Below are 26,546 nucleotides of genomic sequence, written 5' to 3'. Positions count from 1 at the left end.
TTTAATCAAACAGCTTTTGTTTCATTATAGTCAGGCCTTTTTGCCCTTAGATAACAATGGATGGTGAACCTTATTAGCCCATCATTTGCACTACATTCCTAATAGTTGATGGCTAGCATGTCTTATCAGTGACCACACATCATGTCAAAAGATTGAGAACAATGTAAGAACGGAGGTCAACCACAATGAATGGCCCATCAGCATGACAATCTAAAGGTTTACCCACAAAGTCATTCGATAAATCAAACGTAGGAGCGAAACCATTGCATTCAAATTAAGGTGCCGATGCAAGTAGGAGCAAAACCATATCAAGGCGCCAACCACAAGAGGAGCCCAATTTACACATCCATCTGTGGTCCGAGGGGTCTACCGGTGCAGTTTTGTCTACCTTAGTTTTGTGCAGTTATGTCACCGAAGGTCTACCACTTGGTACATCAGCCGTGAGCTCATGAAGACATGACCACAATGTTCGTAAATTGAACTTCCATCAGACGGCTGTTCATGAGGATGAAATCCTCGCGTTTGACAGTTCTGTATAACCTTGACACCCTCTGGGTCCGACAACCGGAAAATGCCACAGGTCCTGTGAGCCCTTAAAAATATCAGTACAGAACTCTTCAAAGTAAAATGCATCATAAAGTTAACACCTCAATTGATTAAATTATACCTGGTGGTATCAGTAGGAGCCATTACTATAGCGATGGCCTCTGGTAGCATCACCTAAAAAACCATCAAGAAAACTTGGTTAAAGAAACAAGAGAAATCAAACTCTACGTCTTCTGTATGCACACCTAAAGACAAAAGACAATACAATATCCAAGAGGCACAACTAAAGATACTTGACAAATAATAAATCACACCTGGTAAGAATAGTGAGTGTGAAGATCAATTGAGGACATAAAGCATGTTTGCTTTGGATGCGTCTACAAGAAAAAACAAGCAGCCATCAGACCAAAAAATCAAAAGTAGTAATGAGAGAGGACACAACTGACACTTTCACCCTTACATGAATCCATCCCAGCTGAAAGAGATTACGCTTATCTTGCCAGTCGAATATCTCCTCCTCATTTACTGTTTGACACTGAAAATTCAAAATGCACATGAACACATTATATAAGAAATGTGTGAACTTCTTACTGATATATAAGGATACACACAACTTACAGAGAGCTCTCTCTCTCATGTTTCTCACATCCAGATCATATGTACTCATTCTTAGTTTCATAGACCCTTCGGGTTTTTTGTAGACGTTTCATATAATCCTTAATCTCTCTCTCTCTCTCTCTCTCTCTCTTTGGGTAGAGGCCAGACTTAGGATACCTCACAGCCTCTTCTCGGTGGTACAGGAGAGCGGCACCAGGCAACAATCTAGCAGCCCACTGGATTCTGAGGAGCTCCCCAAACAGACTACACATCACACACAACAGGCATCACAATCTCCCTGGACAGAGCACTTCAGCTGCAGTGTACCACACATCCCTGTCCTACAGGCTCTAGGCGAACATCCATGCAACAGCTCCAGATCCCTGAGATCCTTAGGAGATACTGGGAGGCCCCACTTCAGGAGGTGGACATAAAGAGCCTACATGATGCCCCCGCACAGTGATCATACTGTAGATGGTAGTACCTTTATAATCGTGATATGATCCAAGAGACTACTTTTTGTAAACTCTTTTGCAACTTTGTCGTATTGGATATATCTTCCCTCTTCCTAGTTACTTCACATGATCACTAGTGTATGTAGCCAGTTGTTTCATATTCTTTTCTTTTTCCATGTTGGAATATATCATCTCCATAGGGTCTACATCACCTTTTCATGCTTGTACTCGTCATTTTATGAGACCCTGCATTGGCATATTTAGCAGATATTATTTAGGCATTTTTGTACCATTTTTTAGGCATTTTATAGTATTTTATGCTACTGGACAGCTGTCAGCCTGCTACAGCTAGCCGACCAGCTCTCTGGAGGGATATACAAGGGTTCTTACCCTTCCCCTCACTTTTCATCTCATTCTTGCATCTCTGCTGGAGGTCATTGGCTGTAGCAACAGTCTCTTATGCTTGTAAGCACTTACGGGCTTCCCTCGTGCTCATTTTCAGCAATAATCAACTGTTTCCAGCCTTCTACATTTTGTGCTTTGGGCCCACAACATGCTCCTTCTTCCATGGTATCAGAGCCAAACAATGATCTACAGGCAAGAAAGTGCTGTGTTTTCTCTCTCAGAGCAGAGGTTTCTAGGAGTTGCTATGGTTTCTGCATTTTGGCTGCGTTTTCTGCATCTGTAGCCTGGGACTCTTGAGTTTTTGCTGTTGGAGACTGTAGCTCTCTTCTAGGTGCTGAGGACAAGGTTCTTGAGGGATTTGCTTTCTCTATTTCTCTTTTTTCCCACGATCCCTCCCTATCTTCTTTCCTCTTCTTCTTGCTGTGCACAGCTTGAGAGGAGGCTATTTGCTGTTTTTTTGCAGCCCTCTTGCTTCAGAGGAGGTTTATTGTCGGAGGGCAAGGTTCTCAAAGAATTCTTTGTTGTCGTTTCTTCTCTACACTCTTACGCACCGCAGCAGTGGTGCTTAGCAGGTTGTCAGCGGACTACCTGAGTTCAGAGGAGGATTATCTGTCAGCAGACATGGCTTCCAGAGATTTCTCTGTCAGAATACGCAGTGGAGATGATGACCAGATCTGGGAACACAAGAGCAAAAAACGCAGGCAGAAAAACAGCACAAGAGAGAGAGAGAGAGATGTAGGCGTGTAACTCTACTCTGATATACACAAGAAGATCCCGAATATGATACAAATATGGTATGGGGGCTGGGGGCCTATTTATATGCCCCCAGATAGGCAATCGGCCTGCTGAAAAGACCTCCACGACTGTAGCATCAGTCGGCCAGCACTGAATGAAGCCCACGACTGAATATGCCCAGTCGGCCAGCAGCACAGGGGTCCACGACTGCTGTTGGGTCAGTCAGCCAGCTACTCAGTGCTCCTGCCAACTCAGAACTGCCTCCCAAGCCACAGAAAAAATAGGAAAAAATAGGGGAAAAATGCGGGGAGTGAGGAAAAATGATAAAACACCTGACAAGGGCGGGCACACCCACAAGAAGATCCCGAATATGATACAAATATGGTATGGGGGCTGGGGGCCTATTTATATGCCCCCAGATAGGCAGTCGGCCTGCTGAAAAGACCTCCACGACTGTAGCATCAGTCGGCCAGCACTGAATGAAGCCCACGACTGAATATGCCCAGTCGGCCAGCAGCACAGGGGTCCACGACTGCTGTTGGGTCAGTCAGCCAGCTACTCAGTGCTCCTGCCAACTCAGAACTGCCTCCCAAGCCACAGAAAAAATAGGGGAAAAATGCGGGGAGTGAGGAAAAATGATAAAACACCTGACAAGGGCGGGCACACCCACAACAAAGGCCCTGGTGTATAAATCTAGACAGGAGATGACTTCTAACACCCCCTCTCAGCTCTTGACTGTGTAACCAACCACTGGGAGCTGCGGTGCCGCCTGAGCAAATCCTGAGATAGCGACTTCGTGAAGAGGTCCACCGTATTGTCCTCCGTCGAACAGAACTCCAACAAGATGTCATCAGCAACGATCTGTTCACGAACAAAGTGCCTCTGGATGACCATGGGTTCCTCCAGTGGAAGCCCAAACCTGCAATGTAACCTCCTGCTGCTCCGTAAAATTGATCCTGGGCCATAAGTAGATCTCCTCGTGTCCGGATCTCCTCCCCAAACCGAGTCACTCCAACCGTGGAGTCGGACTCCATCCAACAATCCCCCTCCTGTGTACAAGGGTAATGATCCTTCGCATGCCGCAGAAACCACAGGAAACGCAATCCTACCTCCCAAAGAGACATCTGCAACCATGAGCAAAACTGCCTCATCAAGAAGCTCTCGTCCAAACTAGTGTCCATCAACCAGATCAATGAACCATCCTGCTTCTGAGTCAAAGAGGCATCACACTGCTCACAAGGATCAACACCTGTTACGGTGCACAAACAAGTCCTGGAAACCTGATGAAACCTGTCAACCACCCCCTCTGAATCCGGAACCACAAAGCCTAGAGAAACCACCTCCTTCTGCAAGTAAGCACCTGGAGTAAAATGCTGAGTACGAAGAGGACAAATGTGACAGCAACGTGATGGCCATGTCCTCTGACGATATCTCCTTCCCAGCCTGAAGAACTTCCTGCTGAAGAGCCTGCAGCTTGTTAATATGCTCCCGCATCGTCGACGACTTTGCAGGGCTCATAACCCGCATCTGTACTTCCAAGGAAATCCTCTTCATGGGCGATACCCTGTTGTGAAGTGAGGCCAAATGCTGCCATATACCTCTGGCCAACGTCATATGCTTTACATGATTGATTACCTACGGTGTGCAGTTGAGGAAAATAAATGAATGGACCCTGGCGTTGACACGATCCCACATCTGTGTCTGAGCCTCCCGGTCCTTTCGGGTTGACGGTAACTCCCCTTCCTCTACTTCCAGCCGTGGAACACCAACAACGACGAAATCGACGAGGTCGTAGGACTCCAGAACAGATTCCATTATCACCTTCCATATGTCGTAGTTGCTCCCGTCCAACTGACGGTCCACCGGGAACGTGGGGAGTGTCGGGATCTTCACATGTCTCTCGGCCATCTCACACAGATCTGCCATTGCGGGGATGTACTCTGAAAAGGGTGGGTGGGTGAGAACAAAGAAGAACTAAAACCTGCAAGTGGCTGTCCAGCAAATCAGCCCGCCTTCCTCTTGAACCTTCTCTTCCCAATCAGCCCAAAACAGTCCACCAATCAGCCACAAAATCCCAAGACCTATCTAGAGCCTAGGCTCTGATACCATGTCAGAATACGCAGCGGAGACAAGAGCAAAAAACGCAGGCAGAAAAACAGCACAAGAGAGAGAGAGATGTAGGCGTGTAACTATACTCTGATATACACAAGAAGATCCCAAATATGATACAAATATGGTATGGGGGCTGGGGGCCTATTTATATGCCCCCAGATAGGCAGTCGGCCTGCTGAAAAGATCAGTCGGCCTGCACTGAATGAAGCCCACGACTGAATATGCCCAGTTGGCCAGTAGCACAGGGGTCCACGACTGCTGTTGGGTCAGTTGGCCAGCTACTCAGTGCTCCTGCCAACTCAGAACTGCCTCCCAAGCCACAGAAAAAATAGGAAAAAACAGGGGAAAAATGCGGGGAGTGAGGAAAAATGATAAAACACCTGATATGGGCGGGCACACCCACAACAAAGGCCCTGGTGTATAAATCTAGACAGGAGATGACTTCTAACATTCTCTACAGTTTTTCCTTCTCCAAATTCTACCCTAGGGCCTTCTAGGCCTGAATCCTCCCTTCTCTCCTCTACCGAGGCACTTTGGATTCATCAAATTCTAGAGCATTTGTGTCGTGCCGACATTTGCCCAGTTATCATCTTCTCGGATTCTCAGAGTGCTATTGCTCTAGCTCAGAATCCTATGATACAAGGACGATACAAGCATATTGAGGTGCATTATCATTTTGTACGCGGCTGGATCAAGTGGGGACTTCTTCGGCTGGCCTACTGTTCTACCAAGGACAATGTGGCTGAACTCTTCACCAAACCACCTCTGAGAGCTACTTTGGAGGTGTTTCTTCAGCATGCTGGTATTGGACCGCCCCTTTGACGCTGAAGAGGAGGTGTTGAAATATATCATCTCCTTCCGGAGCTCAAGGCACAAATGTGAAGACGGGAGCCGACCCGATGCGCAATGAAGGAAGGGAGGGAGAGGCTAACGGAGCAAGTGTACGGTGCTACCACTAGTCCGGGGTAGGAACAGAATACAAAAAAAATAGGGATGGTGTAAACAAATTACGTTTAACTGCAGGTAGGGCTAGAAAAAAAAGAAAACACTAGCTAATAGTCTTCCTGTAGAGTGTAGAAGCAAGACCCTGAGAACCTCAGCACTCTGATACCATGAGAGAATGGTTGAAGGCAATAACCAAAAGCAGAGGAGAGACTTGGAGCAGCTGGCAATGATCCAACACTTGAGCAAAATGATGAAGGAATTATGGCACAAAGGCTTGTCCTTATATACATCATGAAGGGACTGGTAGGCCAGCATAAAAAACCACGACTGAGGACAAAGTCCACGACTAGGAAAAACACCTAATAAAAGGTGGGAAAAGTACCCAAAAATATCATATAAGTATGCTAAATAAAAAAGGGGGCATAAAAGGATCAAACGGGCCTGGAGATGATATGTACACCTTACCCTCATGTCCAAGACCCTGAAAACCTGGAGGCTGTTCAACATAGACCTCCTCATGCAAGTCGCCGTTGAGAAAGGCAGACTCGACATCCATCTGATAAACCGGCTAGTGAGGATGAGCAAAGAGAGCAAGAACTGTCCGGAGAGTGGTGTATCTGGATGTAGGGGAAAAAGTTTCCTCATAGTCAATACCCTCAATCTGAGAATACCCCTTTGCAACCAATTTGGCTTTGTGTTTGTCAAGAGAACCATCAGCATGAAACTTGGTCTTAAAAACCCACTTGACCCCCTTGGCCACCCACACATTGTATTCTGATCTCGGGATTTTCTCTTGTGTATATAGCAGAGTTATACGCTTCTCTGTCTCCCTCTCTATTGCTGTGTTTTTCTGCAGTGCACTTGCTCTTGTGTTTTCAGATCTTGTCTTCATCTCCGTTGCATATTCAGACATGGTATCAGAGCTCTAGGCTCTTGGAAGATCTTGGGAACTGTGTGAGCAAAAGGGGGGCTATTTTGTTGCTGATTGGAGGACTGTTTTGGGCCGTACGGGAAGAGGAGAAGCAAGAGGAAGGCGGGCTGATTTGCTGGACAGCCACTTGCAGGTTTAGTTCTTCATTTTTCCCACCCACCCATCCTTTTCAGTTACACCCCCGCAATGGCAGCTTTACTTGAGATGGCTGAGAAGCACGTGAAGACCCCGACACTCCCCACGTTCCCAGTGGACCGTTAGTTGGATGGGAACAACTATGGCATATGGAAGGTAATGATGGAATCTGTTTTGGAGTCTTACGACCTTGTTAATTTCATTGTTGTTGGGGTTCAACGGCTGGAGTTAGAGGAAAGGGAGTTACCCTCGATTCGGAAGGAATGTGAGGCACAGGCACAGTTATGGGATTGTGTCAATGCTAGAGTCCGTTCTTTCATTTTCCTTAATTGCACACCACAGGTAATCAATCATATCAAGCATATGACGTTGGCCAGAGGTATATGGCAGCATTTAACTTCTCTCTATAACGAATATCGCCCATGAAGAGGATCTCCTTGGAAGTACAGATATGGGTGATAAATCTTGCAAAGTCGTCGACGATGCGGGAGCACATCAACAAGCTGCAGGCTCTTCAGCAGGAAGTTCTCCAGGTTGGGAAAGAGATATCATTGGAGGATATGGCCATAACGTTGCTGTCACATTTACCCTCTCAGTATTCAGCATTTTACTCTTCGTTGATTACCAGTGGCAAGCTCAGCACCATCACATGGGAGGAGCTTGTGCCCATGGTCTTGGACCAGGAGGAAAGATTCACGAACCCTCCACAAGGCGGAGGTTCGGAGGCCTTAACTAGCCAATGCTCGAAAGGCAGTAACAACAAGGGCAAAGGGAAGGCTTTACCGGAGAAGTCTTACGAGAAGAAGTCCGACTCAGACCGCGACAAATTGAAGGCAGAGAGGACCTGTAATGATTGTGGCGAGAAAGGCCACTATTGGAGGCAGTGTCCCAAGCGGAGCACCGAGAAGGGTGCAAAATCCTCAGCAGCAACTGTGAAGACTCCAGCTTTTGTGCACCTGGATGTTTCATTTTCTTCGTGCAGGGAGGAGGTTGGAGGGCTCTCCGCTACGGATACTCGGGAGTGGATTCTCGACAGTGGTGCTTCGAGGCACATGACTCCTTCCCGTTCGGCTTTACAGGATCTCTGCAGGTATTCTAGTCATATCCTTACTGGGGATACATCCACTATCCCAGTTTATAGTGAGGGCAAGTTGGAGATAGTTCCCGATGGCAGAGGAGGGAAGCATTCCTCCCAAGTGTTGTATGCTCCATCACTTGGCTTTCATCTGTTGTCAGTGCATTAGGTTTGCAAGACTGGCATACGGGTGGAGTTTGATGAGCATTTTGTTGCTCTCTGGGACAAGGCATCATGCCAGGTAGTTTGGGAAGGCAGAGTGGAGACGGAGTTTACAAACTTTCAGCACTCTCTCTCCCAGGTCCTCAGTTTTGTGATGAGTGGCAGTCTGGTAATGGCCACTTAAGTGTCGATACGCTGCAAGTGCAGGCTTTCCCGGACCAGATGGTGGATGGCTTGCCAGATGATGGCAGCAGTTGGCAGGATGCCTGCTGGCCAGAGAGGAGCGAGAGAACCTGCGCACAGTCACCTGCAAGGCAAGAGAGGACAGCCGCCTGTAGAGCAAGGTGGAGAAGGTGGCGTCTGGGCGCAGCCGCCTGCTGGCCAAAGAGCAGTGATATCTGTGCGCAGCCGCCTGCAAGGTGGAAAAGGTGGTGTCTGGGCGCAGTCGCCTGGTGGCCAAAGAGCAGTGATATCTGTGCGCAGCCGCCTGCAAGGTGGAAAAGGTGGTGTCTGGGCGCAGCCGCCTGCTGGCCAAAGAGCAGTGAGGTCCTACACACGGTCACCTGCAGGGCAAGAAGACAGCCGACTGTAGGGCAAGATGAAGAGGTCGCCTGCACAGTCGTCTGTGGATAGCCGGATGAAACGGTCGCCTGCACAGTCGAATATGGATAGCTGGATGAAGCGGTCGCCTATATGTAAGTGTTGGAGAGGGCACACGTCCAACAACTGGCCGGCCCACCTAGCTTGCATGGAGGCGGCCAGTTCCAAAGGTTCCAAGGTGGGGGGTGGGTAGGTGGCCATGCACCCACCCCCACACACATGAGGGGTTCCCTTTCCCACCATGACTCAAAACGTGGGTGCCCACCCTTCTAAAAGTACCATGAAATATTGGGAAGGGTGCCCACTCATTAATGAGTGTGAAACTGCAACCTTATAAAAAACAAAGGTTAAAAAGAATGCTAAGAAATAAACAAATGCAATATACTTACCACCTGTTCACACGCAATAAAACTCGTCAGAAGACAGAGCAAACTTCACGACTCACTGGTAGGTGTCCCCGCTCAGTAAGTGGCACGTCAAACAGGCAAACACAAGAATACAAGTCATGCGAAAACAGCTCCAAACATGCAAAACATGAATGCATGTGCAAACAGTATCATGGACATATCTCCCGTTCATGGAACAAGTACTAAACATTTCTGTCGGGCACAATGATGGCACGACAGAAAACATAAATCCTGGTCTTCCTATGGAGTGACAGTCCCATAGGTAAGACACAGATCCAGGCACGAGCCTCCCTATGGAGTGACAATCCCATAGGCAAGACACGGCACAAATACTGGCTGTGGCGTGACAATCCCATGGATAGAACACAGTCCAGGTCATACACGGGTGGCACCAGTCTGGCTCCCGTCCATGTTATGCAAAAATACTGGCCCCTTCACATGAGACACCGGCCTGGCCTCAAGTGAACGAGACACAAATCTGGAGATGGACCAAATGGTCGGCCAATTGGTGACAAGCTTGTACCACGCTTTCTTCTTCCGATCTTCCTCCCTCTTTCTAGGGAGAAGCTGTGACCACTGCTATCTACATCATCAACCGTTCTCCCACAACGGCAGTTGCTAATATGACATCGGAGGAGGCTTTTAATGACAGAAACCTTTAGTTTCACATCTCAGGGTTTTCGGTTGTGATGCCTATGCTCAAATTTGATCCCAAATCCAGGAAGTGCAAATTTATTGGTTATAGTTCTCAATCCAAAGCTTACAGATTATGGGATCGGGAGAAGTAGTCCTTGGTGATTTCCCGCGATGTTCACTTTGTTGACCCCTCATCCGATGATTCCTTGTCTCACCCCGAGCTTACCATAGAGGTTCCTCATCGTCTTGCTTCTTCCTCTTCTTCCCCATAATCCCCACTCCCCTCAGCTTCTACACCCTGAGCTTCTCCACCCCAGGTTTCTCCGCCCTCAGCTTCTCCTACTCCTACTTCTTTCGACGAAGGATTGTCCCCAAGTGTCATGTGCATCACAGATGCCATGGACATTTCTAGGGCTAGATCCAGAAGAGGCAAACAGATAAAGACCATGAACCAGTAGAAGATGGACATGGAGCAGGACTTGGAGCAAAGCATGGATCAGAGGGGCTGTCGGCTGCAAGAAAGAGGATGCTGGTTGCCAGAGTAGCTGTCGGCTGATGTCAGCAGAGTGGGCAGCAGCAGGCGCATCAAGGAAATGGAAGAGATCCAGTCGGCTGCATTAAATGGATTTTAATGAACTATTAACTGGCCGACCAGCAGTCGGCCAGTTCCCCATGTAATCCAAGGGGCTATAAATAGCCCCCCTTGCTCTATGGTTTATTCATTCTCTCCCACTAGGGGATTGGATCCTTAGAGGTCCCATAGGGGACAGATTTTAGGGTTAATCACCTTTTTATGAAGGCAGCCAAGGGCTGCAAGATATGTACCTTTTTGTACCATAGTATACACTGAATTTCCAGCACTTCTCACTCTCTCTCTCTACCTGCGTTTTTGCATCAGAAGGTTTTCAAGAGTGTTTAGGGCTGAAAGAAGACTCCCCAGAGCTTCCGCATATTACAGTGGTATCTCACTTCAAGGACGAAGATTCAGCAAAGAAAACCAGAAAATTTTTTCGCTCGTGTGGTTGGTTTTTAGACGCCGGTGGACTACCCCTTTCGGAGTGACTCCTGTCCCTCGAAGGACGGTTGGTTTTTAGCCTCTGGAAGCCTCCGAAAGTCTCCCACACAGATAGTGGATGGTCAAATTGCGTTCCGGAAAGGAATTGCATTTTCCCGCTATGGCGAGCTTTGGCCACGAGAGAGAACCAGAACCATGGGACCAGAGTGCACCAGGCAGCCCAGCTAGGGCACCCGGCTTGAGTGTCACAGACATGTTCCAGCAGATGATGCGAGCAATCGCAGACCAGACAACCAAGTTGGATGAGCAGAAGGCGCGGATTTTGGCTCTGGAGGAGCGTTCTCGCTCTCCAGCGTCGCGTTTTCCATCTGCTCCTCCCTCTCCTTCCGTACCCCAGATACCAGATCCTCGTCACAGGGACCCTCTCGAGGGGTCACAGCCGCAGCCAAGCTCCTTGCTTGAGATGCAGATGCGTGCATTGGAGATTCGACAACGAGAAGACGACGCCATGCGACGAGTGGAACACGAGCGTTACCTCAGAGCTTTGGACGCCAGATTGACACCGGCGGCGCCCTCGAATCATTTTCCCGAGAAAATGAATTTCAGTAAGTATAATGGTAAACTCGATCCCACTACTCTGTATTCATGGTTACATCAATTTGAAGCTTACTTTGCCGCAGTTAGGAAAACAGATATTGACAAAGTGATCTTAGCTAGTTGGTACTTGGAAGGTGAGGCCATTCCTTGGTGGACTCAGTGGGCTCATGCCCACACCAGAGCAGGTATGGCAGCTTATGTGTGGGACGAGTTCGTCCGCGACCTTAAGCAGCGGTTTCTACCGCCCCACTACCTTGAGCGACTCGAAGACGAGTTCAGGGGAGCGCGTCAGAACGCGCAACCAGTCCTTCAGTTTGCCAATAAAATTTCGACCTTGTGTCTGCAATTAGGCTTATCTGATACGGACAAGAAAGGGCAGTTTTTGTATGGCCTGGACACGCAAATCCAATGGGAGGTGCGTATGTTTAGGCCAACCACCTTTGAGGACGCACTCTCGCTTGCGCAGAGTGCAGAAATGAAACACAATGGTGGCAAGTCCAAGACTTCCCAGCCGGCTTCTCCCAAGGCTAACGCCTCGGGGGGCAAAAGCCAGAACCAGACGGGGTCTTCCCCAGGACAGAGCCCGGGAGCCTCTGGCTCCAAGAACTCGAACAATGCGTCTAAGCTTACTCCAGACCAGAAAGCGGAGGCAGGCAAGACAGGTGGCAAGTTGAGTGCTAAGGAGCTTTCTCAGTACAGGAAGGAGGGTAGATGTTACTTTTGTCACACAAAAGGACATACTTCTCGGGATTGTCCGAAGAAGCCTCCAAAGGCCGCCGCCGCCTCCACAGCTTCCGTGGTGAGCACAGCTCCCACACAGACCCCAGCGGCTACCCCCAGTTCTTCAACCCCCGGTGCTTCAGTTGGAGCAATTATTAGCCGAGAGCTCGAAGATAAGCAGAAGGGCGCCCATGACCAGGAGTATGAGCGCAACGAATTGCTCAAGTCCTTTGGCTACATAGGTGGCCAGAGAGTCGTCGTCTTGTTTGACAGCGGCAGCACGGAGGATGTGATCACGGAAGAGGCCGCTAGGCGTGCCCATTTCGAGTTGACTCCGGTGGACAAACAGGTTGAGGGTTTTAGCACAGGTATGACAACGAGCGTCAAGTATGAAGCTCTAGGTGCTAAGTTAGTGATTCAGGGCATAGAGTTTGTGCGTGACTTTATGGTTGCCCCTCTAGTAGGAGCAGACATAATTTTGGGTATCCAGTGGTTTCACAAGTTTCTTCCTGATGTCAAGTGGGACAAGCACACGTTCCAAATCGATCGCAATGTGTCAAACACCCCGGTGACCATTAAGTGTGAGCCAAGTATTCCAAACTTTCCGCTCATAAGCCACTTGCAGGCTAAGCGAGCAGTCAGGAAAGGCGCACAGTGTGCGATGATTTACATCCAGACAGCCCAGACGGTGGCCAGTGCTTCCGAGAAGTACTCGGTTCTCCATGAAAAGTTCCAGAAGATTTTTCTTCGAGACAGTCTCCCTCCCCAGCTCCCCCCGTCCAGACCGGAGGATCACAAGATTGACCTCCTCCCAGGCTCGGAACCCCCGAGCAAGTTCCCGTATCGCCTTTCTAAGGCAATGGAATCGGAGTTGGACCGCCAACTCCAAGAATTGTTGCAAGCTGGCTTCATCCGCCCCAGCGTGTCTCCATTTGCAGCACCGATCTTGTTTGTCAAGAAGAAAGATGGGTCTTCTCGGTTGTGTGTCGATTATCGTGCACTCAACAAGCTGACTATCAAGAGCAGATTCCCGATGCCTCGAATTGACTATATTCTCGAGAGGCTGAATGGAGCTAAGGTGTTCTCTAAATTGGATTTAAAGAGTGGGTACCACCAGGTACGGATTGTAGAGGGGGACATCCCCAAAACAGCCTTCCGTACAGAACGGGCCCACTATGAATTTGTGGTCATGCCATTTGGTTTGACGAACGCCCCAGCTACATTTAACCGCATGATGATGCGTATTTTCCGGGAGTTGATTGGAGAGAGTGTGTTCATATTTCTGGACGACATACTCATATTTTCAGCTACAGTTGAGCAGCATGACATTGATGTGGAGAAAGTCCTTAAGTTGCTGGAAAGCAACGAGCTCTATGTCAATGAAAAGAAGTCAGAATTTTATCTGTTCCAGGTACATTACTTGGGATATATAATTAGTGCCGAAGGCATTCGACTTGATCCGGCTAAAGTGGCCGAGATTGTTAACTGGGAAGTACCTCAGACCGCTTATGACATTAGATCATTTGTGGGTATATGCCAGGCATATTCCACCCACATTGACAAGTTTTCTGATCTCTCGGCAGACCTCACCGATCTGCTAAAGGGAGTGAAAGCAAGAAGGCAAAAGATTCGAATGACTCCACGAGCGTTGGAGGCATTCCAGAACCTCAAGGTGGCTTTGTCAGAAGCGCCTTGTTTAGCCCTTGCCTCGTGGGACGAACCATTTCAAGTGATCACCGATGCGAGTAACATCGCAATTGGAGGTGTATTACAACAGAATGGTCATCCGGTAGCTTACATGTCTCGTAAGTTACTGCCCGCCGAAAAGAACTACTCAGTCTATGATCGTGAACTCCTAGCAGTTATACAGGCCTTGAAACATTGGAAACATCTCCTGTATGGCCGGGACTTCGAGGTTCGCACTGACCATCAGGCATTGCGCTGGATTCAGACGATGCCAAGTGCACAGTGGAGTGATCGACAACACCGCTGGAGTCGGATATTCCAGCAATTCGGTGGTATGATTGAGTACCTTCCAGGAAAGGCCAATCCAGTGGCCGATGCTTTGAGCAGGAAGGGACAAGTATCTGCGATTCAGACCACTAGACTTGACCTTGTTGGTACAGGACTAGAAGACATGAAGCACACGTACACGGATTCCGAGGAATTCGGTACACAGTGGGAACAGGCATTGGATGCCACAGGACCATGCCATTTTCTGATACGCGATGGTTGGCTTTTCTACAAAGGCCGACTCTGTGTCATGAAATCATTCCGGGCAGCTCTTCTCCATGATGCCCATGACGCCATTACAGGTGGTCATAGGGGCATGAATTCGACTCTGGAGAAATTAGAACGGCAATACTATTGGCCAAAGATGAGGCGTGATGTGTTTACATATGTACAACGCTGTGACATTTGTCAAAAGGTGAAAGCTCCTCGTGGAAAGAAGATAGGGTTGTTACAGCCTTTGCCAATTCCTGAGGGTCCTTTCCAGGACATTTCGATGGACTTTGTCACAAATCTGCCTCCCAGTCCGAGTAAGCGTAATACACAGTGTTTAACTATTGTTGACAGGTTCAGCAAATTTGTTATGCTTATTCCTTGCAGGGCCAATGTGACCGCCGAGGATGTTGCCCAGCTATTCATTCGGCATTGGTACCCGATTGGTGGGATTCCTAGGACCATAGTGTCAGACCGAGATGCCAAGTTTACCAGTCATTTTTGGAGGGCATTGTTTGATAATTTTGGTACTAAGTTGAATTTTTCCAGTGCATTCCACCCACAGACAGATGGCCAGACAGAGATACACAACCAGTTGGCCTTTGATGTGCTGAAGTGTTATGTCCACGATCAGCAAGGTAAGTGGGAATCGTTTTTGCCTTTAGTTCAAGCTGTGTTGAATGACTCTTTTTCTTCAGCTATTGGCAGGACTCCATATGAGGCAGCGTTTGGAAGGCCTTTCCAGTCGTTAACCAGGACTTCGTCTTCAGTACCGGAGGCGAACAGAGTGACGGAGTCTTACCAGGAGATCCTAGAGTCCGTTAAAGACAGACTGGCTAAAGCGCAAGAGGCCTACACTCGATAGGCCAATAAAGACCGAAGGGACATGAAGTTTTCGGAAGGGGATTGGGTATATCTTCGGATTATGAAGCAAAGATTGAAGCAGGTGGACAAGCGATGCCCAAAGTTGTCTTTCAGGAGTTTCGGACCATTTCCCATCCGGAAAAAGATTAATGAGGTGTCTATACAGTTAAAGCTACCTCCGAGTTGGACTATGCACGATGTATTTCATGTCAGTTGGTTAAAGCCATATGTAGGTCCACCCCCTTCAGAGGTCAAAGACGAAGCGGAACCAGACATTATTGATGAAGCAGAAGTAATGGTTCCAGAACAGATCCTTCTGCACCGTTTCAAGCATGGCTCAGGCCGAAGACTACGACAGTTCCTCACGAAGTTTCAGGACCGAGGAACTCATGAAGCGGTATGGCTCGACAAAGAATTTTTCGAAGACTATCCGGCATTATTGACGGATTATTTGGAGGCTATGCAGCTTCCGTCAAGTTAAGCAGAAGGGGATGTCACGTGCATCCCGCACTTGGATGCCACGTAGACATTTCTGTACAGAAGGTGCAGGACCTGGGATGGTGAACTGGTCCCATGTGAGCCCAGTCCGGGACCAGTCAACCAGGGATCCATCTCAGTCGTCCGAGGTCAGGTGTGCATTGTCCTGCACATGAGTCCAAGGTCAGGTGTGCACAGTCCTGCACATGAAGCAGTGCCAGTCCGCGCTGTGAGTCTCCCTCTGGAATGATGTCAGATGTTCTGTGTATCTGGTTTGCAACTGGATGCCAGGCCTCTGTAGGCATGTAGGTCTGCATGTAAAGATGGGGCCAGCCCATAGGGCTACCCCAGTACTCTTGCACTCTTAGTATGGGCATGGGGGAGGTGTAGAACCACCCCCAAGGGGCCAGGAGGGCCCAAGCTTTGCCCACCAGCCAAGGCATGGGCTGGAAGGGCTGTCGGCCAGCCCTAGGGCTGCTAGACAGGCAGCCGACAGGGTTTGAAACCCTACCCAGCAGGTCAGGCCAGGTGTAGGAGCAGTCCCACACCTATGCGCAGCATGCCCAGCAGCCAGGAGCTGTCCCAGAAAGCATGCGCAGGCTGGACAGCATTTAATTAAGTGTGAAAGCATTTATTTGGAAAATACCCAGTCGTGGAGCTTCCTGAAACCAGCCGACTGGATGCTAAGTGGAGTATAAATACTCCAGCCCATAATCCATGAATCCATCTCATAATTCACCAAGTGCTCCAAGCAAACAAGGGCCAGGACAGCCAAGAACTTGCTAAAGCAAAGGGGTGAAGGACTGAAGGTCAAGGGCAGGTTTTCCAGCCAAGAAAAGGTCAAGTACTTTGTATTTGTTTTCAGATTTACATCATTCTAATAAAGCAAATACACCATCCGTGGTGGGGGCCCTACAGAGGGTAATTGGGACCCAATACTGTGTCCTCTCCATCTCCCCCTTCTCTCTCTATTTTTTGCACATCGTCTTTCAGTTTGTGCGTTAATTCCGTCGCGAAAAGAGTGCTGATTTCTGAGTTTTGAAGTACCGATCCTTCTCCGAAGCTTCCGCATATTACAGTGGTATCAGAGCATCAGGCTCAGCAAAGCTAAACGCTGAATCAGTCCCAGATGATGGTGTACAGGTCCAAGGTACAAGAAAGTACACGGATTCGAAGCCCAAGGCGAGGAGCACAGAAGCGGGAAGAACTCCCAGGAGGTTTTGTTGGTGGTGTTCCACAGTGCCAGATGGGGATGGTAGTTCCGTGAGCCAGATAGGTTCTCAGGTAACGGTCCCAAGGGAGGTTGATCCTCCAAGGGTGATGTGAGAGTGCCAGACTCAGAATGAAGACCAAGACCGTGTTCAGGGTCAGGGCAGGAATGGATTGTGGACTAGAGGAAGACCAGATGCATAGATCTTCATCAGAGACAGAGTGGTTTGGAGAACAGATCGGATTTTCAGAGAAAAAGGTTTGCCAGGGATGGAAGATGACAGAGGGACTTCGGGACAGGATTGGGATGATGACAGTCATCCAAGAGCAGGTTGGATTCCCGTCATCAAGTTTAGCAGGGGGGGATGTCATGTGCATCACAGATGCCATGGACATTTCTAGGGCTAGATCCAGAAGAGGCAAACAGATAAAGACCATGAACCAGTAGAAGATGGACATGGAGCAGGACTTGGAGCAAAGCATGGATCAGAGGGGCTGTCGGCTGCAAGAAAGAGAATGCTGGTTGCCAGAGTAGCTGTCGGCTGATGTCAGCAGAGTGGGCAGCAGCAGGCGCATTAAGGAAATGGAAGAGATCCAGTCGGCTGCATTAAATGGATTTTAATGAACTATTAACTGGCCGACCAGCAGTCGGCCAGTTCCCCATGTAATCCAAGGGGCTATAAATAGCCCCCCTTGCTTTTTGCATCAGATGGTGCGTTTTTGCATCAAAAGGTTTTCAAGAGTGTTTAGGGCTGAAAGAAGACTCCTCAGAGCTTCCGCGCGTTACACCAAGATTCCTCGATGGCTGGAAGCCACTATTCGTAACTCTCATCTCTCAGATGTTGATCTTCATCAGCTTGCTAACTCCTCAGTAGCACCTTTGACACGTGCATGGAGATTATAGTAGTTTCGTCATTCCTGTAACGTTGCCTTGATGAGTAAAGTGGTGCAGTCATATGAGCCTACTACATCTAAAGAGGCTCTTGCTCTTCTTGAGTGGCAGGTAGCCATGGAGGACGAGATTGATTCCATTGAAAGGAATGGTACATGGGATCTTGTGGACCGGCCTTTGCATAGGCGCAGGTCATTGGGCCCTACAGCCAGTTGACCTGCACAAAAGACAGCCGACAGCAGTCAAAGGGTCCACGACTTGCTCCACCATCAGTCGGCCAGCACCTGTCAGTCGACCAACATACAGAGAGGGTCGGGGAGCAGTAGAACCCAATCGGCCAGTGTCTTGATCAGCCAAGAGCCACAGGACAACCTCCCACACCTAAGGAAAAATAGGAAAAATAATGGAGAGTGGGGAAAAATGAGAAAACACCTAAATCGGGCGAGCACACCCACAACAGAGGCCTTGGTGTAAATATACAGATAGGAGATGACTGCTAACAACACACACACACATATATATATATACACATATACATATATATATCTAGATGAATCCAAGAACATGCCCAAATTCACCTTATAAGAAAGTGCAATTTATGACCTCAGGGTAGTCATCCACAAGACAATAAACCATCAACTCCATCATGCATAGTATGGACTAGATACTATGACATCCCCACTAACGTCATCAGTGCCCAATAGTTGGTGTAGAACTTGGTATCAATATATGCTCCCCACACACACACCCCACATGCACACGCAGCATACATTCATACAAAGGTCTGTGTAATGAGTTTCTGTCAGAGCTCCGGAGATATAGGGCAGACTCAGCCATAATGAAGCCTAGCACCAAGGATTATAACAAATAAAAAGAATTATTACAACAAAAAGGTAGTTGATGGGGCACAGACACACACACACACACACACACACACACACACACATATATATATGTACACATACTAAAAGATCCCTCCCTATAAATTGCCCTACTCTTCTCGTTTATCAGGTAAGAACTTACAGTATATCCATCAAACTATGCAACACAAGCAAGAGAGTAGGGAAGAAGGAGAGCTCACGAGTATTCTATTGCAAGGGAATGAATGTCTATTGCTCTTGATTGTCAGCTTATTCACAGCACAATAATCCACACAAAGTCTGGAAGATCCATCCTTTTTCTTAACGAAAAGGATCGGTGTTGTAAAAGGAGACAAGCTTGAACGTACAACTCCGATTCCATAGCCTTGCTCAGACGACATGGAAACTTGCTCGGTCGTTCCGAACCTGAGAGGAGAACACTTCACTCGGCCATGCTATAGCCATGAAGACTCTTGTTCACCAAGCATTGAAGCCTACATTCTGCCAACTTTGTAACATGCCCGCTGGGCATCCTCTGTCAGGTTGTACATGCCTAACAGTCAGTACATACTCGTCGCTAGGCATCCTGTCAGGTTGTACATGCCCAACAATCAGTACAACCTGTTGGGCATCCCCCGGCTGTATCATATAGTCTACTTTGAATAAGCCCTCCCTCCACTGGCAGCCCCACTGGCAAAGCTCATACCACAAGGGACATCTGGGGACATCTCCGTGGACGAGACACAGGATGCCTTTTCCTTTTTCCAAAGCCATAAGCCTGAAGATAAGGAGGACGCCCTTGACGAGTTCTCAGACACACGGAACCCAGGGGCGGGCACCAATCTTCTAGAGAAGAAACCCTGCAAGCCAATTGCTGCACCCAACTACTTCAGATTCGAGAGATCCTCCAGAGATACAGGAGTGCCCCTCTACATGCAGTGGATGTGGAGGGCCTCTAGGAACCACTTTGATCCCCTCACATTGTATCATTGCAGCATTGTACTAGAGGCACTTACAGGCTGTTGCTTTTTCTCTCAGTTCTAGTTGGGATTCACGTTTTTTCCATGATCTGTCACTTGAAACTTCATGGACACATTGTAATACTTTTGGTCTCATAAGCCCTTTGGTCTTTAGTAGACATTAATAGAATTTTCTCTCTCTCTCTCTCCAACTCTTAATATGGATAGCATATCATTAATATCACACGTTTACTTACAGAGTCAGAGGTAGCTTGTTGCTTTGGGATAATGAGAGCTGTCACGTAAAATGTAGCGTTCTTCTGAAAACAGAAAAGGCTCAAACATTGTGAGGGATACAATAGCTTCAAAGACACTGATAATTCCACATCACAATGTCCTATCACTGTCGCCCAGCCCCCAAAAAAGAAAGAAAGTCAAGGTATCCTTTCAAAACATTATGCTGCCACTCACAAGGGAGCCTGCAAGAACCCCGCAGGTCTCGAGATTCTTGTTGGTGTTCTCCCTGGCAAGCTTCAAGAATTCATCCATCATCTTTGCTGACTGCATTTCAATCCCAAAATCAAACAGAAGAAAATGAAGATACGTTCAACACATGACACAGAACAGTCTTCATTGACAAACAAGAGAAGGTAAGGAAGGTTAATGCACTCACGATGTATAGTTGCTTTGGTCCTCCTCCCCTTTGCTTTGACCTGTCTCTCCCTGTTGATACAGGCCCTGGAAAGGGGTCAGCAACTCTCCAAGGTGGCATGTGATCCACTGATACGGAAGAAACACTTGGTAAGTTTTGGACAAGTGCAGCAACAGGCGGAGGAGATGGTTGGCTTATCAAGCTCAACTGAGAAGTAATGTCAGCCTCCCTTCCGTCCGACTCCCTCCGAAAAGGATCCAAATCCAACATAGTTGCCAAACTAGGAGCCTCCACAACCATAGCACCTTTGTTTTGATTTTGGGTCAAGCTTCATTCATATAAGAACATGCAATTGTAATCAGATAAAACAGACCCAAAACTAAGGATATAGTCACGACATGTGAAAAGCCAAAAAATACAAGAAAAGCACGTCAAACCTTGGGACTTCAATTGGTGATGCATCAATATAACTGGGATAATGGACCTGCATTAGGGAACACCACCAAGTCAATCGATTGGGTCCATAAAAACAACAGATATAAACACCCTCCACAGGAAGAGGTTTTTGTACCTTGGCTTGTGAGAAAGGTGCATCCCTGCGAGCTCGAAGGCCGTTTTCGCCCAAGAATGAGTGTCTTGATAAAGTCTCAAACTTTGCAGGAGGTAAGCTGAATGACCTGCACTTTCACCCCAAAATAAATCTGTTCTCCCATCTCAAAACCTTCCCCCAAGTTGGCAGCATGCCAAGTATCAAATAGTATCATGAAATGCTTGGGACATTCTAGTAAACTCGCCGCAGAAACGGAGCATGAAGAGCATCAAAACAAATTTTGAAAGCTTTGAATGCATAGCAACTGTATGGGAGGTGCCACACACATCAGTCTTTAAGTAAATCCCTTCAGCCAAGCTTACCTGACATTGGTATCAGTAGAGCTGACGCTAAACAATGGATATTCAGGTACTACAAGTTTTCTCCCAAGGAAAGAAGTTTTCATGTTGATTGCGAATGTGCATTGGTATCAGAACTAATGCTAAACAACAGAATTTCAGGTACTACAAGTTTTCTCCCAAGAAAAGAAGTTTTCGTGTTGATTGCAAATGTGCATGGTGGAGTTGGGTTCTAAAAAGAGTACCCATATAAATAGCAAGGACACTATTGATGACCAGACTCCTCTTTACAAAAAGGACCAGATCTCACCTCGCATTGGGGGCCGGGGCTGAGGAGACAGCATGCTTTCAGAAAAGAGGCCTTTTGCTGTTACACGTTAGCTAGTAGGAGCAGATATCATCTTTTTTTCATGAGTATGATCCCTTTGTCCTGTGGTGTCATCACACTCACTCTCCAGCAGTCAGTGGTAATCTGTTGAGACCCTGTGACATCCGATGGTGTCGGCCATCCAGTTGCAATCGTTAACACGTCAAGGAGCCCAGGTGACATGTCCTATGTTCCCAACAAACCCACCGTGGACCAGACTCCAAGTCTAGACAAGACCTAGATGAGTCATTATAAAAATTCTCAGGCATCTTTATTTACCACCTTCTAGGCCAGACGTTAATGGGAGGTGCTGCCAGCTGGATAGGTCTAGGCAGTGGCCAGGAAGGTCAGGCAGGGGGACAGGTTGGACAGCACACAGAATGGAAGATAACCCTATAAATGGCCCAATGTAGTGTCTTGAGCACATGTGAATGCTTTGAGTATTTCATTCATTGTCTAATCGATTCATTGTGATAATTCGCTTCGGCCAAGCTTACCTAACAGAAGCCGCTTGCAGCTAGCACAAAAGATCAGACATGTGTACCAGTCAGTGCATCTTGGCTAGCCTTGGCGTAGTCTACTTAACAACTGTGACGACCCACCACGCACTCCCATCAAGTTCGGGCTGTGGACAAGAGGCGAGTGAATGGCTGGAAAAAGAGCAGACACAAGAGGGGCTGAGTTGGGCAAGAGAAAATCAGTGGGACTGAAAGTAGGCAGCAAGCAGAAGCTTGTTGTCAGCCGGCCAGCATGTACCTGACTAAGGCCCAAATGTAGGTCTATAAGCAGTTGTTAACAGCCAACTAGCAGCATCCAAGCTTTCGTCGACACCATTCAACAACATGACCATACAACTTGGCAAAAATAATTTTCTCCCGCATTTGGAAATTCAGTCAATCTACAAAAGCAGGGCTTTGTTGTATGATGTTTAACGTGTCTATTTGGACACCATATGGAGAACTAAGGCTTACTCTTTGGGGGCCATCCCTCTGCACATCCAGTATCTTGACACTCAGTATCAGACCTAAGTTGAAGCACTTGCGCTTAGGAGGGTGTAAAAGATAGTGGCTCGACACATCTAATTATTTGATTAAATTCACATGATTAATCCACAAATCATAGATCAGTGCTGTGCAAGCATCACACTCTGGACCAAAAGAAATGGGGTAGTTAGTGTATCTTTTATTTCCAAACTGCATCAACTGTACTAAAACTCTGCAGCAGTACCAGTATGTCACAACCTTGCCAGACCACAACCACCTTCACCGTACTTCATGTGCAAGTGAAAACTTTCAGCATAATGCATAAAGCACCTGATTCAAATGGCCACAACCCCACCCTTCGCTGTCATGATAATTACAAGGGAAAAGCTCAAAGAAACTTTGTAATGTCTCCTCTTAATTCTTGCAGGCTTGGAACGGAGCAATGGACTGTAGAAAACCTCTCCATGTGGAAATGCAGGGCCATCCTCACCAGCCTTCGGCTGATGGTGCAGCAGCAGGAGGCCCCAGATGGGCCCCAGCACCTTAAATAGAGCGCAAAGCCTACTGCTGGTAGGCTGGCCAGCCAGCAACCAACCAACCCACAACTGTGAAGCATTTTTAAATGACTTTGTCCTCCTTTCAGTGGTCAAAACCTTCCTGCCCATAAATCAACCTGAGCGCTGCAATTTGCATGCCCAAAACAAGGTAAAAGTTGCTCCATATCAATTCTGATGTACATGCTTGTGAGTTGTCTGAAAGGGGAATGAGTCCAAGTGGCAAGGAGAATGCCAATTAGGTGACCAAATAAGTCCCCTGACAGGAAAGGATCAGTCACCGCCCAACCTACACTATGAACATACCCTAGTGCTACAGAAAACGTATTGCTCAAACAGGTAACGATCATCCATACATGAATGCATGTGGCAGATTTCAAGTCTTGCCATACTTACAAATTATTCATATGCTCCTCCACCTGGTAAGGCTTCCTCTGGAAAGTCTGCACCATTCCATTTGATACAATTGCTTGGCTAATCTATACACAAAATGAGGCAAAATTTAATTTCTGCAAAAGGTGTCGAGAAGGGAGGGGCGGGGGGACGCGGGGTGGGGTGGGGTGGGGTTCAAAATGCACAAAATATGCTTAAGGTGACTATGGTTGTAAATAAATATACCTGACTATTGAGATGCTCAGAACCTCGACTATTTGATACTGGAGGCCACTCATATTGTTTTGCTGGATCGCTCTCATAACCCGAAACATATGCGACTGAACTATTCAACCTCTGAAGCTCCTTTTGAGCTTCAGGTTTGAGCCTTTCGAGCTCGGATAATACCTGGTTCAACCTCTGCATCGGCCACAAAAACAGAAGATTGAGGGGCTTTACATAGAAGTGCAGCTTAAGGTGGCAAGCCCATCTGCACTGCCCATTGCTCTTGGACGAGGGGTCTTCCCTGTCCAAGCCTACGCCCATTGTTGCTCTTGGATTGGAGATCTTCCCCAACCCATCCTTCAAATACAGCCTTAGGTGTAAGGGGCCTAAGAATACCAGGCATACAAAGTAAATGTGGCAGCTTCTTCCAGGCGTTCAAAACTACAAAATTAAGCAAAACACACCTTCTTGTATTTGGCTTGCAATTTTGGAGACAATGTCCGGTAGTCATGATGCTCAGGGATGGTTTCTCCGACAAGACTGTACCACACAGCAGGCCATGCATGAGATGCCATGAATGCTGACAAACTACTCTGAACTGTACATGCAAGCGGGCATTAGGCTCCAAATTAAACATCTAACTAGACAGTTAATGTGACCCTGCATTAGCCTCTACGAAGTAAATTTAGAGCCTTGTGCTACAGACATGAACATGCTCCCTTACTGGTCAAGAAAATAATTATATAAGCATAATATTTAAAAAAAAATTAAATGCTTGATGAAGAAAGTAACAAGGCACTATTTTTTTTAATTACTATAAATAGATAATTTTGATTTTATTTCTTTAAAAAATTACAAGCTTGTGAAGTCCTTGAAAGGGTCATCTAGGTCTGACAGTGGTTTCAGAAAAATAAGTGATTTTAAAAAATTTTAAAAAAATGGTAAGTGGGTTGAAATGTCGAACAAACCTGGAATATCTAAGGAGTAAAATGTAAAGATCAACAATGTTTTTCTCCTCGCGATAGATATTAGCCTGGGCAAGGCGAAGAAAAGCAACATAAGCAGGCTAGGTTAGTGCTTAATTAAGACAAATAAGCATGCTAGAATAGTGATTGATCAAGACAGATAACCAGGCCAGATTAATAATAAAAGATAACCAGGCAAGATTAGTGATAAATCAAGACGGATAAGCATGCTAGATTAGTGATTGATCATGACAGGTAAGCAGGCTAGATCAATGATTAATCAAGACATTTAAACAGGCTAGGTTAGTGATGAACACGCTAGATTAGTGCTTAATTGAATAAACAGGGTAGATTAGTGAAGACCTGTTTAAGCAGATTGTCTGCTGTGCGGTAGTATTTGGCGAGGGGGAAGCGATTGTCGACGTCGACCTTGGGAGTGCTGGCTGCTATGCTGATGGGCGGGTGGGATTGAGAACCTTTCATGGTTACATACATTAGCGTTGATTAGCTCTGCCTTGCACACCAAGGAGAGAGAGCATTTATATAAGGGATCTCAATTTTGCACTTTATGTCCTCATAACACAAACTAGGGTGTTTTTTTTTTCAAAAAAAAACTAGGGTGTTTTTGCACACCTCAAAACTCCTTTCGTTTAATAATCTCCTAAATGTTTTTTCGTTTTTTTATTTTTTTCCCAGAGTTGGTACTAAATTACATGCCACTAGGGTAGATTAGAACCGAGTACTTGCATTTGAGAGGCATGGGCACTACCATTGACCTATAGCCAAAAGCCAATAATTTCGTAAATCTTATTAACTTTTCTTCAGTTTTTTTTTTGGCCTATCGGGTAGAAAATTTAGAAAACCTTATTCAATGCGCGCTTTCTCTCTCTCAAAAATAAATAAACAAACGAAATAAAAAATGCCATTAGCAATCCATCTTGCTAATTAGAATTATTTAGTGATATCAAAGCAAACCAATAAAGCATAATTACCAACGAGTGCTAGCTCATCTGATAGAGCGTTGGTCTCTACTCCCAAGGTCTTGTGTTCAAGTCTTGGGGGCCTCGTTAGGTACCTACCTTTGATGGGTTGATTATAAGCATGTACGATGGGTACGCCAGCCCTCATCCCGACGGGGCTGCCTCCATCTCACGGAGGCTAGGTGTGTGCGTGTTTCTAAATTTCCTGTACCTTCGAAAAAAAATTTAATAATAAAGCATAATTGGCCAAATGGATTGCTTGTGGGTTTTTTGTTTTTGTTAATTTGTGTTTCCCTTTTATTAGAGGGGGGTGCATAGAGAGAGAGAGAGAGAGAGAGAGAGAGAGAGAGAAAGAGAGAGAGAGATGGGAATAATAGGGTTGGGGAAAAGCTTGCCAACATGAGGGTGGGGGCGCCATCATTGGTGGGACACCAAGAGTGGAGGATGAGGGTGGACACTAAGAGTGGAGAATAGAGGTGGGTTAAGGTTTCAAACCCATAATAATTAAGTGATTGTGTATTGGCCATTTAATTAATATGCACCTTAATCAATTATCAAAATAGCTTTTGTACACAAGGACGAGAAGAAGCGAAGAATTTCATGGCTAGTCAACCATATAACTTGATATATCTAAGGCAATAGGAGTCAGTGAGATACACTAGCTATGAAAAGAGTAAGTAGCATTAGGGTAATATAGCCACAGTAAAGAGCTCTACCAAATTGAACAAGCTACATATCATGTCTAGCTCTAGAGCAAAGGGGAATAGACAAACACAAGGGCTTATCTTTTTGGTTGCATAGGGAAACCGCAATAGTGTGACTATCTTTTAAAGAAGCAACAATTCATTGCTTGTTCTAATTTTGATAGAGTGATAACTTTTTCCATTATACTACTTATGTATCTGTTGTCACAATAAATGATTACTATCCTATCCATGGGCTCACCCATATGTGCAAGTAACTTTTGTTACCAAGCTATCTCCCTTATCACCATAGCAGTGCC

At 46.8% G+C, this 26,546-nt stretch overlaps 1 protein-coding gene across 1 annotated transcript; it reads right to left on the bottom strand.

Moving 5' to 3' along the window:
* Nucleotides 1–25,141, bottom strand: LOC147607982 (AMSH-like ubiquitin thioesterase 3). Its single transcript, XM_086789635.1, has 14 exons — nt 24,927–25,141; nt 24,567–24,631; nt 24,063–24,138; nt 23,620–23,793; nt 23,398–23,480; nt 20,781–20,886; nt 20,647–20,693; nt 20,231–20,537; nt 20,029–20,118; nt 19,815–19,877; nt 1,007–1,081; nt 861–923; nt 668–720; nt 1–583 (listed from the first exon to the last, which is right to left on the bottom strand). The coding sequence occupies exons 1-14, from the start codon at nt 25,056–25,058 to the stop codon at nt 409–411; spliced, it is 1,509 nt and encodes a 502-aa protein (XP_086645761.1). The 5' UTR covers nt 25,059–25,141; the 3' UTR covers nt 1–408.
* Nucleotides 25,142–26,546: the final 1,405 nt, after the last annotated feature.

Source organism: Cibotium barometz, chromosome 54 (assembly GCF_041138505.1).
Source record: "Cibotium barometz isolate CiBa-2024 chromosome 54, ASM4113850v1, whole genome shotgun sequence".
Classification (NCBI taxonomy): domain Eukaryota; kingdom Viridiplantae; phylum Streptophyta; class Polypodiopsida; order Cyatheales; family Cibotiaceae; genus Cibotium; species Cibotium barometz.
The sequence above is the reverse complement of the archived record's forward strand: the minus strand, read 5'-3'. Positions and strand labels throughout refer to the sequence as shown.